Source organism: Melanerpes formicivorus, unplaced genomic scaffold (assembly GCF_026170545.1).
Source record: "Melanerpes formicivorus ecotype bairdi unplaced genomic scaffold, bMelFor1.0.p_v2 SCAF_102, whole genome shotgun sequence".
Classification (NCBI taxonomy): Eukaryota; Metazoa; Chordata; class Aves; order Piciformes; family Picidae; genus Melanerpes; species Melanerpes formicivorus.
This window is the reverse complement of record NW_027142454.1, coordinates 411,865-424,766: the sequence shown is the minus strand read 5'-3', so window position 1 is coordinate 424,766 and position 12,902 is coordinate 411,865. Positions and strand designations below refer to the sequence as shown.

Here is a 12,902-nt window from a genome sequence, read left to right as displayed (position 1 = left end):
CAACTTGGTTAATTCTATTCCATTCCATTCACTTCGGTGGGCACTTTGCCCACCTGCCCCCTCCACCCTGCCCAGGGCCGGGGCAGGGCTGGCAGCTGCAGCCTTTCCCTCTGCCCCAGCGCCACCTGCTGGCTCCAGCAGGAACAGGCAGAGAGGAGCCCAAGGCCATGAGCCCAACCCTTTGTGCAAGGATGACTGAAAACGGAGCTTATGCAGCAGCCAGGGCTGGGATCGAGTTCTGTGTGGGTAAAGGCAAGGCCCTTGGGGCTGCTGTAGCACTGCTGAGCGCTCAGAAGTGGCCCCATCACAAAAACCTCCTCAGGAGAGCCTGGCCTTCCTCTTTCACCCACTTACCTCCACAGCCACAGTAGAAGAGCAGGTCAAGAGCAAACTCTGTTGCTTGAGTGTCGTGGACCAGAGTGTAGTGCCCATGGGTCCAGTGCCTCAGCTCCCCTGTGCACACTGGGGTGGAACCTGAGCCTAGGAAAGGGGACAAACAGGCCAGGGAGAAGGGTGAAGCTGTGCAACAGCTGCTCCCTGCAAAGCTCAAGGCTTGTAGGAGCCCTGTCCCTGCACTGCCACACCACGCTGCAGCTGGTCCCAGCAAAGGCTAAAGGGATGACAATGGAAACCCACAGACCTCATGGAATCACAGAATGGTTTGAGTTGGAAGGGTCCTTGAAGATCATCTAGGTCCAACCCTACTGCCCTGAGTAGGGACACCTCCCACTAGAGCAGTCTGCCTCTTGCTACCTGCTTTCCTGGAGGTAGCTCCAAGTTACATCCTGTGACCAGCGTGGAGGGGAGGGGCCAGGATTTGCTCTTGGACAGGTCCAAGCTGTGATGTGCTTTGGTTTAACCAGGGGTTTGTTTTGTCCCCTTCAGATCTACAGTGGAGCTCTGAACCTCAGGAGCCAGCAACCCATCAGCTCTGGAAGTACACTGACCCTGCCAGAGCTTTGGAGAAGAAGGATACTACTCCAAACTCACTCTTCATGTGCCTCCCAGGAGGTGTGACAGAACTTGGGGAAGCCTTTGGGTGGGCTTAGTTTTTTTCTTCCTCATGGCTCTAACTCACAGAAATGATTTAAAATAGAATAGAATTAAGCAGGTTGGAAGAGACCTTTGAGATCATCAAGTCCAACCTATCATCCCACACCATCTCATCAACTCACTTAACTCACTTGAAGACAGCATTTTGAACAGACCTAAGGGTGGCAGTTAAGGCATGGGTGAGGAGAAGGCTGGTCATTAGCTGCCCAGTAATCTGTCAGTCCTGCTTCACCCAAAGTTTGGTCTGAGACCACATCAAAAGGAAGAAAGTGTCCAGCTCACAACTAGAGAGACTTAGAAACCCAGTCCCTGAAGGCAACACCTCTGCCAGCCTCAACAGCCCCCTGGATGTCAGCAATGGGACATCCTGGCTAGCAAAGATGAGATTCATTTGGCATTCATGGAATTGGTGCTGTTGAGCAACCTGCTCTAGCTGAAGATGTCCCTGGGGCCTGCAGGAGGAAGCTTGGACTAGAGGACCCTGAAAGGTCCCTCCTAAGCCAAATCAGTCTGTGATTCTCTCTGTGATTTTATTCCAACTCCTCTGATGGCCACTTCTACTGGATCCCCAGCCTGACATGCTTCAAGCCCCCCCTCCTTATGCTGGCTGCAGTACACAATGAAATCCTAGCTCCATGGCAGTGCCTGGGAATTCTGCTGCCAGCATCCTTCATGCCCTGGTTCTGCTCAAATCCTTTCCCCCTGCTGCTGGACTCACCATTCTGTGCCTCCCCATCCTGTGCTTCAGCCACGCTGGCAGGCTGCTGGGGGCTGCCATCAGCACCTGCTCCAGTCTCCTCCTGCCCAGCTTTGGGACTGCTGTGCCCAGCACTGTCTGCTGCTTGTCCTTCCCCAGCATCTTCATCCTCCTCAGAGGGAGCCAGGAAGTGCAGCTTCAGGCCAGTGAAGTTGGAGAGGAGTAAGAACAAAGCCTCGGAGCGTAGGAACTGCAGGAACTTCTTCAGGCCCTCAGGCAGGCTGTCCTCATCTGCTGCCTCATAGAGCCTGAAAGACAGCAGAGGTAGCAGCAGTGGGGAAGCAACCAGGAGCACCTCCATGGGGGGGGCAGCACCAACCAGTGCAGCCTCATGGCAGCTCCTGCTTGGCCTGATCAATGGACACTGGCATCTCCCACCTTTTATTGGCAGGCCCCCGGCTGCTCCACTGGATGTCTTGGCTCTCCAGAGCTTCACAGAGCAGTTGGTATTTCTCTTTCTAGGAGAGGAGAAAGGTAGTGCCCAAAGGTTGCCATTTAGCTCCCAGGTCCCCCTTGGTGTGCTAGCGGCAGACAAGGCACCCTAGTGTTTCTCTAGCTTGCTTGAGGCACCCAAGGACTGTGGAACCAAAGGGCAGAGCTAGGTGGGCACCATGCCAGTGGCCAACAGGTATCAAATGCTCCTCTGGGCCAGCCTGCAGTTTCACTGCCCTAGGGAAGGCCTGCAGAGGGAAATCAGCCTTTCAAGTCAGACTAAACCACTGAGAAGGAAGCCTGGTAGATGAGGTTGGACCTAATGACCTTAAAGTTGTCTCTTCCAACCAAAAGGATTCTATGATTGAGTCTTTTTTTCACACACAGGTCAAGACCCCCAAGTGCTGCAAGAGCTTGAGGGACAGGAAAGGACACTCTGGTCACCACAAGCCTAGGAAGCAGGAAGGATGATGTGTGTTTCCATCCTTCTGCTTTGCTTTTCCAGGCAACAAGGACGTTGGAAGCAAAGTGCTTGGGTTTTGGTGAGTCCTCCTGCAGTGAGGCAGAAGGGATCTACCTCTGAGTGGGATCCTCTCTGGAGGTCATCTTCATAGTTTCATAGTTTCATAGTTTCATTCAGGGTTGGAAGGGACCACAAGGATCATCTAGTTCCAACCCCCCTGCCATGGGCAGGGACACCCCACACTAGATCAGGCTAGACAGAGCCTCATCCAGCCTGCTCTTAAACACCCCCAGGGACGGGGCCTCGACCACCTCCCTGGACAACCCATTCCAGGGTTTCACCACTCTCATGGTGAAGAACCTCCTCCTCACATCCAGCCTGAATCTCCCCACCTCCAGCTTCATTCCATTCCCCCTAGTCCTATCACTACCTGATATCCTGAGAAGTCCTTCCCCAGCCTTCCTGTAGGCCCCCTTCAGATACTGGAAGGCGACAATTAGGTCTCCTCGGAGCCTTCTCTTCTGCAGACTGAACAGCCCCAACTCCTTCAGTCTGTCCTCATAGGAGAGGTGCTCCAGCCCTCTGATCATCCTCGTGGCCCTTCTCTGGACACGTTCCAGCACCTCCACATCCCTCTTGTAATAGGGACTCCAGAACTGGACACAGTACTCCAGGTGGGGTCTCACCAGGGCTGAGTAGAGGGGGAGGATCACCTCCCTCGACCTGCTAGCCACACTTCTCCTGATGCAGCCCAGGATCTGATTGGCTTTGTGGGCTGCAAGTGCACACTGAGAGCTCATGTTGAGCTTTTTGTCCACCATCACCCCCAAGTCTCTCTCCTCAGGGCTATCCTCCAGCCAGTCACTGCCCAGCCTGTATTTGTGCCTGGGATTGCCTCGACCCAGATGCAGGACCCTGCACTTGCTCCTATTGAACTTCATGAGGTTGGCCTGTGCCCACCTCTCCAGCCTGTCAAGGTCCCTCTGGATGGCCTCCCTTCCCTCCAGCGTGTCTGCTGCACCACACAGCTTGGTGTCATCAGCAAACTTGCAGAGGGTGCACTCAATGCCACTGTCCATGTCCCCCACAAAGATGTTGAATAAGACAGGTCCCAGGACTGATCCCTGAGGGACTCCACTTGTCACTGGCCTCCACTGGGACATGGAGCCATTGACAGCCACTCTTTGGGTGCGGCCATCAAGCCAGTTCCTTATCCATCTAGTGGTCCACCAATCAAACCCATGTGTCACCAGTTTGGAGACCAGGATGTGGTGTGGGACAGTGTCGAAGGCTTTGCTCAGGTCCAGGTAAACGACATCAGTTGCTCGCCCCTCGTCTATTAATTTTGTCACCTGCTCATAGAAGGCCACCAGGTTGGTCAGGCAGGATTTGCCCTTGGCAAAGCCATGCTGACTGTTCCCAATCACCTCTTCACTATTCTTTTGAGCGAGTAGTGACTCCAGGAGGATCTGTTCCATGATCTTTCCAGGCACAGAGGTGAGACTGACTGGCCTGTAGTTTCCTGGTTCCTCCTTCTTGCCCTTTTTGAAGATGGGGGCAATGTTTCCCCTTTTCCAGTCTGTGGGGACTTCACCAGACTGCCAGGACTTTTGAAATATAATAGAGAGGGGTTTAGCAACCTCATCTGCCAGTTCTCTCAGCACCCGTGGGTGTATCCCGTCGGGTCCCATGGACTTGAACACTTTCAGGTTCTTCAGATGATCACGAACCTGATCTGCACTTACAATGGGCAGTTCTTCCTCCCCGTCCCTGGCTTTGACTTCCATAACATCAGGAGTGTGGCTAGAGGCCCTTGCAGTGAAGACTGAGGTAAAGAAGTTATTAAGTACCTCAGCCTTTTCCTCATCACATGTGAAAATTTTTTTCCCCTTCTGGCACCATCCCCTGAGCCATTTGCTGATGGCATGATTTCTCCTGTTCCTTTCAGTGTACACCCCTCACCATTTCAGTATTCCTAAGGTTGGAAGAGACCTCAAAGATCATCGAGTCCAATCTGTCACCACAGACCTCATGACTAGAGTAGAGAGAACACTACTGCCCGCTGCAGGCTTGAACACACGACCTTCCCATTAAGGGTCTGATGCGCTACCAACTGAGCCACCTGAGGGGCCATCTGACCATTCTCTTCTAAGGAGGGGAGCTAGAAGGTGGTTTAGCTGACAGCTGAATGGGCAAGGCCCTTCCCAGACTGGTCCCTGCCAGCTCTGTCACCCCTCCTGGCAGACCCCCCTCAGAGTGACCCCTGGGCTCACCTGCAGAAAATCCTTCAGGAGGATTTCTGAGCGCTCCTCAAACTCCTCCTGGATTTGAGCTTGGGTGTCCATGTCCAAATAAACCTGATTGATCCACTCATACAGGATTTCATGCTGGAAGGAAAAGGGCTTTGAATGCTGGGTTTGGAAAAGTAGGAAGGAATTCTGCCCCCCCTCCCCTTCCCAGCTGACCAAAGGGCTGCATCCCTCCCCACTTCCACACAATTCCTTCCCCTAACTCATTGCACCACAAGCACTTGTTGCATTCTGTGCACTGCTGTAGGCCAAGAAGGTAAACAGCAGAGAATAGGTTGGGTTGGAAGGGACTTTGAAGCTCATCCAGTTTTAACACCCCCCTGCCATGGGCAGGGACACCTCCCACCAGCCCAGGATACTGGAAGGCCACAAGAAGGTCTCCCCAGAGCCTTCTCTTCTCCAGGCTGAACAGTCCAAACTCCCTCAGCCTGCTCTAGTGGAAGGTGTCTCTAGAGGCCCATGGCAGTGGGCTGGAACTAGATCACAGAATCATGGAATTGTTAGGGTTGGAAGGGACCTGAAGGCTCATCCAGTTCATAGAATCAATCAGGTTGGAAAAGACCTCAGAGATCATCAAGGCCAACCTGTCACCCAACACCTCATGGCTACTAAACCATGGCACCAAGTGCCACATCCAATCCCCTCTTGAACACCTCCAGGGATGGGGACTCCACCACCTCCCTGGGCAGCACATCCCAATGGCCAACAACTCTCTCTGGGAAGAACTTTCTCCTCACCTCGACCCCCCCTGCCATGGGCAGGGACACCTCACACTACAGCAGGTTGCTCACAGCCACACCCAGCCTGGCCTTAAAACCCTCCAGGGGTGAGGCTCCCATCACCTCCCTGGGCAGCCTGATGCTCTTTAAGGTCCCTTCCAACCTAAGCTGTTCCAGGATTCGGTGACCCTTCAGAAGAGGAAGCAGGGCGAGCCCCTTGGGGAGGCCGGGAGCGGCCGCGGGGGCTGAGGCGGAGCGGGAAGCGTGCTGTGGCAGGTGCCGCAGGGGCGGGAGGCAGAGGGCAGCGGCGCTGGCGCGGCGCGGGGCGCTGGCTCGCGGCGCGGGGCGCTGGCTCGCGGCGCGGGGCGCTGGCTCGCGGCGCGGGGCGCTGGCTCGCGGCGCGGGGCGCTGGCGCGGCGCGGGGCGCTGGCTCGCGGCGCGGGGCGCTGGCTCGCGGCGCGGGGCGCTGGCTCGCTCACGTCGTAGGGCAGGTGTGGGCTCCGGGGCAGCGCGGCCCGGCTGCGGCGCACGGCTCTGGCGGCGGCGGGGCCGTGGAACCAGCCGCTGAGGGACAGGCGGCACTTGGGCGACACCACCTCCGACACCTGCAACCGGGAGGGCAGCAGCGTGCTGTTCACAGCGTGCTGTTCACAGCGCAGGACACCCCGGGGCCAGCTGCCACGGGCACCCTGGGCTCTCAGTGGACAGGGGCCGGGCTCTAGGGAGCCAAGCAGGGGCTGGAGCGGGCTGGGTGATTCTTGCCTTACGGGAGGCAAAGCCTAACGCTGCAACTCATAGAATCATGGCATTGTTTGGGAGAGAAAAGCCCTCTGAGGGCATCCAGTCCAACCAGCAACCCAACAGCACCACTGCCATCAAACCATGGCCCCAAGTGCCATGGCCACACCTTTCTGGAACACCTCCCAGGCATGGGGACTCCACCACCTCCTGTGCCAATCCCTGACCACTCTTGCAGCAAAGGAATTTTTCCTCACCTCCAAGCTAAGCCTCCCCTGACACAATTTCAGGCCATTTCCTGGGACTAGGGAGAAGAGACCAACCCCAGCCTCACTGCAACCTCCTTTCAGGGAGCTGTAGAGAGCAATGAGGTCTCTCCTCAGCCTCCTTTTCTCCAGGCTGAACACCCCCAGTTCCCCCAGCTGCTCCTCCCCAGCCCTGTTCTCCACACCCTTCCCCAGCTTGGTTGCCCTTCACTGTAGGTTTCCATAATCTCAGTCTAAGCTTTGACTCCAAGCTCCCAGCAGAATCCTTTCCCTCTGTGGCAGAGCTTTGAGTCACTGAGGAATGGTGTTTCACCTTGCCACCATTTGTTCTGTTGAGGAACCAGCTGGGACAGGCTGGACAAATCAGCTTCATCTGGAAGCTCAGAAACCTTTGAGTACCTGTGGGCCACAGCAGACTAAGCTGGGTTAGTCTCCTCTCCCAGAAGTGCTGCAGCACAAAGCATCATGAAGGGCACCTGCCTGATGCTTTTGGCTCTGGATTGAAGATCTACCTGTTGGTCAGGCAGTGACCCTCTATCCTGGCAAGGTTGAGTACTGGCTTCAGTTTTGGGGCTCTCACTACAGGAAGGACATTGAGGTGCTGGACTGAGTCCAGAGTAGGGCAACCAAGCTGGGGAAGGGTCTGGAGAACAGGGCTGGGGAGGAGCAGCTGAGGGACCTGGGGTGTTTAGTGTGGAGAAGAGGAGGCTGAGGGGAGCCCTCATTGCTCTCTACAGCTCCCTGAAAGGAGGTTGCAGTGAGCTGGGGTTGGTCTCTTCTCCTAAAGTAACACATAACAGGCCAAGAGGAAATGGCCTCAGGGTGCACCAGGGGAGGTTCAGGATGGTCATTAGCAGAAACTTCTCCACTGGAAGGGTTCTCAGGCTCCCTAGTGGTTGAATCCCCATCCCTGGAGATGTTTCAAAGAGGCAGAGGTGTGATGCTGAGGGCCAGGGTTTAGCAGCAGCCTTGGCAGAGTTAGAGAATGGTTGGACTCAATGACCTTAAAGCCCTCTTGCAACCAAATGATTGGTTGTAGGATTTACCTTGCTCAGTGGAAACCCCTGGCTTTCACACTGCTGGCCACCATTAAATGTTCATTTCATCAGAGGCAACTTGGGCTGAATGGAGCCATTTCCCACTCTGGAGTGCTGCACTGTAGCAGCCTGAAGTCAAAGCCATCCCCTTTATCACTGACTGCAAGCCCCAGACCGTTGTGGACAAAGACCTTGTGCTGGGATTTTTGTTTGCTGGCTTGTTGGGGTTTTTATAACAGTGTGATGGAGGCAGGAGGAAGCTCAGGAACGGGAAACAAGAGTCCTCTGGTGGCGAGCTGTAGGCTCTACACTTGACCAGAAACGCCACAGTGCTCCAGGAAATGCTCTGGGCACCACCAGGGAGGTGCAGGTGTGGGAGGCTTTGAGTCACAGCTCTCCCCCTTAAGCTTAATGCTCATTTTCAAGTAAGTTGGTTACTGAAGCAGGGTTTTGTTTGCCTGTTCTAACAACATCAGGGACAGCTCACAGGACTCTGTGTGTGGGATTCAGTTTAGGTCAGGAGGAGGCAGCCACAAGGCCCAGTGGAACATGGGTTTTGGTGACAAGATGAAATCACCACCTGAAGACAATCAGGGCAAGGACCAGGTAGATGCTTCTGATAATTAATTGTAAGACAAAAGACACAAAACTAAAGCCCCCCCTGAGCTGCCCAGCTGAGGGCATGCCCAACCTCCATCACTGATCTTCATCTCTGACCTGCTCTTTGGCCCTGTTTGTTAGGGTCTGTGGTCAGTTCCAGCTTTCAGCCAGGTGTTTGCCCCCTCCAGTTCCACTGTTTGTCCTGTTCCCAGGAGAACAGCACCAAGTGCTACTTAACCACCTCAGCATTTCTGCTGTAGGGTACCCCACTAGGAGGGGGATGAAGCTGGCAAGGTGAGGAGCTCTTCTGGAGCAAAGTCATATGGCATCCACATGAAAAATGTGAATGAGTTTAAAACCAGCAAACAAAAATCTCCCTCCTCCCCACAGCCCAACCCACAGCTGTGGCTTGCCAGGATGGCAACAAAAAGCAGAAATGGAAAGTTTTCTTCCCCTAGGATGATGAACTGACAGTTTAGAAGTTGGCTTTGTCAGTTCTTGTCCTCCTTGAAGCCCTGCCTTTAGCACACAACATTTCTCTTCCCTTTCCCTCCCCCCTCCCCACCACACACAGTGAATAACCACAACGATGGGAACTGGGAAATGAAGGAGAGACAGCTCCTTGCCTGGTGGAAAGAGACTGGAGACACTTCAAAGAAAACCAGGGTGTTCCAGGAAGGCACTAAGGACTTGATGATCTGCTCTGGCTCCAAGTGTTCTGAGGAGGAAGCAAACACCCTCTGGTTAAGACAGCAGCTGGAGCTCACCAGAAACTGCCACTGCTGAGACACCTGAGAGTAAGGGATGGAGCTTGGGGCATGGGCTCCATGAGGAATCAGTGGATTCCATGGCTGGAAAAAGAAGTTGTCTCCATCCCTTTGATGCTCCATCGTTTCCCTCCTGCCTCCACTCTTGGCCCTTGCAAAAAGCAGGTTAAAAAAAGGATTCCCCTCTTCATCACCTCCTCCTCTTCCTCTACTGCCACCCATCAGAGTGCTTGCAAGGCCTGTTAGAACTGCTACAAAGGTGCAACTTTGATCTGTACATCAGCTTCAGTGGACTAAGGAGGAACTCTTTGTCTGCTGTTTGAAGAGAGAGCTGCTGCAAGGAGCACAGAAGCTCCACCTTTTCCAGCCACCTGAGGGCCAACTCAGAGTGAGGAACAACTTTTACCTAAACATCAGCTGCTATGGGCTAAGGAGGAACTCTTTATCTTGTTGGAGGAGAGAGCTGCTGCAAGGAGCACAGAAGCTCCACCTTTTCCAGCCACCTGAGGGCCAACTCAGAGTGAGGTACAACTTCTATCTATACATCAGCTGCAGTGGACTAAGGGGGAACTCTTTATCTTGTTTGAGGAGGGAGCTGCTGCTGGGAACATGCAAGCTGCATCTTTTCCAGCCAGCTGGGAGTTCTTACCATCAGTGCTGTACAGGTCCAGCGTTCCCCCATCGCTTTTCTCCCAGGCTGGGACAAGGTAGAGGATGAAAGCAATTCTCCGACCTTCCAGCTCGTCGTCGTGGCACAGCAAGACATCTGCAGTGAGAGGCTTTGCTGCAGCAGGGCCTTTCCACCACAGGCATCATTCAGACCAGTGCCTGCTCCCCAGCTTTGTCCCCACCAAGCATACAACAGTTAAACCCTTTCCAGCAGGGCATTTCTGCTTGGCAACATCAGCAGCAGCCCAAGACCTGCAACTACTGGGTGAGAGCCACAGGAACGTGAGCCAGAAGTGTGCTCAGGTGGCCGAGGCCAACAGCATCCAAGGCCTGGATCAGCAGTAGGGTGGCCAGCAGGACCAGGGCAGGGATCATAGAATCATGGAATTGTCAGGGCTGGAAGGGACCTCAAGGCTCAGCCAGTTCCAACCCCCCTGCCATGGGCAGGGACACCTCACACTACAGCAGGTTGCCCAGAGCTGGCTTAAAAACCTCCAGGGATGAGGCTTCCACCACCTCCCTGGGCAACCTGTGCCAGTGTCTCACCACCCTCCTGGGCAAGAACTTCTTCCTAACATCCAATCTGAATCTACTCACTGAACAGTGGTGACCTGGCCTCACCAAGGTGGCAATTTAGCATCAGGCTTCACCAGCTCAGCTGTGGCATTAGGAAGCTGAACAGGTCACCCTTTTGCATGGAAGCAGGCACACAAACATGGGCTGCACTTCTCCCCAAAGCTGGGAGCTTGCAACACTAGGCCCAATTAAAACCATCAGTGACATGACCACAGCAACAGCTGTTTCATACTTGGGACTTCATTTTCTGAGACTGCCCATAGCATCTAGAACCCTCTGAAACCAGGAAGGGGCTGTGGTGGGTATTCTGTAGGCATATTGTTCCCTACCCACCTATAGAAACTTGAGGGAAAGGATTGTTCTCTACAGCTCCCTGAAAGGAGATGGTAGAGAGGTGGGGGGTTGGTCTCTTCTCACATGTCACAACTGATAGAACAAGAGGAAATGGCATCAGATTGCACCAGGGGAGGTTTAGGTTGGATATTAGGTAAAAATTCTCTACCCAAAGGGTTCTCAAAGACTGGAGCAGGCTGCTTGGGGAAGTGACTGAATCCCCATCCCTGGAGCTGTTCAAAAGCAAGTCTAGATATGGTGCTCAAGGAGAAGGTTAGGCTCAAGGTGAGGAGAAAGTTCTTCCCAGAAAGAGAGATTGGCCATTGGGATGTGCTGCCCAGGGAGGTGGTGGAGTCCCCATCCCTGGAGGTGTTCAAGAGGGGATTGGATGTGGCACTTGGTGCCATGGTTTAGTAGCCATGAGGTGTTGGGTGACAGGTTGGACTTGATCTCTGAGGTCTTTTCCAACCTTGTTGATTCTATGATTCTAAGGTGTAATAGTGGCCCTAGTAGAGTTAAATGATGGTTGGGTTTGATGATCTTAAAAGTCTTTCCCCACAAAAGTGATTCTAACAGACTGACCAGTATATTCATATTTAGCACAGGAGATGTCAAGAGTGGGCTCCAGCTCGATCTGGGTCACAGCAGAAAGCCATGCTCGGAATTCCTCACACAGGGCATGCCTGGGAAGACAAACACAAGGTAAGTGTCTTTGTCTGTGATGTCACATTATCACCAAAGCCTCTGGAGAAGAGGAGGCTCAGGGGAGACCTTCTTGCTCTCTCCAACTCCCTGAAGGGAGGTTGTAGCCAGGTGGGGGTTGGTCTCCTCTCCCAGGCACCCAGCACCAGAACAAGAGGACACAGTCTCAAGCTGTGCCAGGGGAGGTTTAAGCTGGATGTTAGGAAGAAGTTCTTCATAGAAAGAGAGGTTGCCCATTGGAATGGGCTGCCCAGGGAGGTGGTGGAGTCACCATCATTGGAGGTGTTTGGGAAGAGACTGGCTGGGGTGCTTGTTGCCATGGTTGACTTGATTAGATGGTGTTGGGTGATAGGTTGGACTTGATGATCTCAAATTCATTGCCTCCCAGCTATGTAAACAGTTACCTGTGCTGATGCCAGAACCACCCAGGAGCTGGCTAGGAAAGCATGCCAGTGTTCACAACACGGCTGGCAATGACCAGCAGCAAGTGTGAGGCAGCTGGGAGGGGAACGGCTCACACAGTCCAGAAGTGACAGATGCTCCAGGGCTGAATCAGATCGGAGCAAAACTCTTAACAGGCGTCAGTGCCACGACCTGCACCGAAGAGGTGCAGTCTTTCCTGGCTTGGCCACCGTGACAGAAGGCCCAGTCCATCCCGGAGTCCTCGCCCTCCCCGCGGAGCCACCAGAGTTTTTCCCCTCCCCGAAAGGCAGACCCGGCGCAGTGCAAGCCCCAAAGCGGCGCTTTACCTCAGCGCGGCGATGTGGGGCTCCGACCTTGCCCCGAGGTCCTCGGACTGCGGCGGCCCATGGAAAAGTGGAACAAAGGTTAGGACGACGTGACGTGACCCGGCCCGGCCCGGCCCGGCTCGGCCCAGCCCGGGGCCCACCTGCTGCAGGGAGAGGAGGTCGTTCTGCCGCCTGCGGAAGTCAAGTCCCAGCAGCTCATCGCGCAGCGCCTCCGCGAAGGCCGGTTCTGCCAGGAAGCCGGGGATGACGCCGTGCCGGAACGGGGCCGGTTCCACCACCGCCGCCTCTGCAAGGGAAACGCCGCCGGTGAGCGGAGAAGGTGTCTGATCGCCGCCGCATGGGCCAGGGGATGGGAGCTTGGCCGGGCCGTACCATGGTGCAGCGACTCCCCGCGCTCCCAGGCCTCCGTCGCCCGCTCCTTCAGCGCCGGGTCGCTGAGAGCAGCGCAGAGCTCAGCGCAAACGTCCCGCTTCCCGCGTTTCTTCCCCGCTGCCGGCGCCGCCGATACCCCACGCCGCTTAGCGCCCATAGCCGCCTTCCGCTCTGCCTACAGCTCCCAGCGGCCCCAGCGCCATCCACCACGCCAATCGGATCGCGCAAGGAGGCGGAACCCTCCTCCACTGACGAATGAGTGAGAGGAGAGAGGGCGGAGCGCGGCCAAAAAGGGCCAATGAGAGGGCGTCCCACTCTCCTGGGTGGCAGAGCGGCTCCTCTCGATGGTCGCGCCGGAAG

The 12,902-nt window shown here is 55.1% G+C and overlaps 1 protein-coding gene across 3 annotated transcripts in view; it reads right to left on the bottom strand.

Moving 5' to 3' along the window:
• OGFOD1 (2-oxoglutarate and iron dependent oxygenase domain containing 1) overlaps window positions 1-12,707 on the bottom strand; it is a 29,681-nt gene extending 16,974 nt beyond the window's left edge. For 2 of the 3 annotated variants that reach the window (XR_010990852.1, XM_068166589.1), the window contains exons 1-11: window positions 12,543-12,707; window positions 12,311-12,456; window positions 12,171-12,217; window positions 11,302-11,402; window positions 9,791-9,907; window positions 9,001-9,092; window positions 6,213-6,338; window positions 4,979-5,092; window positions 2,189-2,268; window positions 1,772-2,058; window positions 355-480 (exon numbers count right to left, since the gene is read on the bottom strand). Coding sequence is in view for 2 of the 3 variants with exons in the window: in XM_068166589.1 (XP_068022690.1) it covers window positions 355-480; window positions 1,772-2,058; window positions 2,189-2,268; window positions 4,979-5,092; window positions 6,213-6,338; window positions 9,001-9,092; window positions 9,791-9,907; window positions 11,302-11,402; window positions 12,171-12,217; window positions 12,311-12,456; window positions 12,543-12,699 (1,393 nt within the window). In the remaining variant the exon portion in view is untranslated. The remainder of the gene's footprint in view (window positions 1-354; window positions 481-1,771; window positions 2,059-2,188; window positions 2,269-4,978; window positions 5,093-6,212; window positions 6,339-9,000; window positions 9,093-9,790; window positions 9,908-11,301; window positions 11,403-12,170; window positions 12,218-12,310; window positions 12,457-12,542) is intronic. The other variant, XM_068166590.1, reaches the window with a different exon arrangement.
• Window positions 12,708-12,902: the final 195 nt, after the last annotated feature.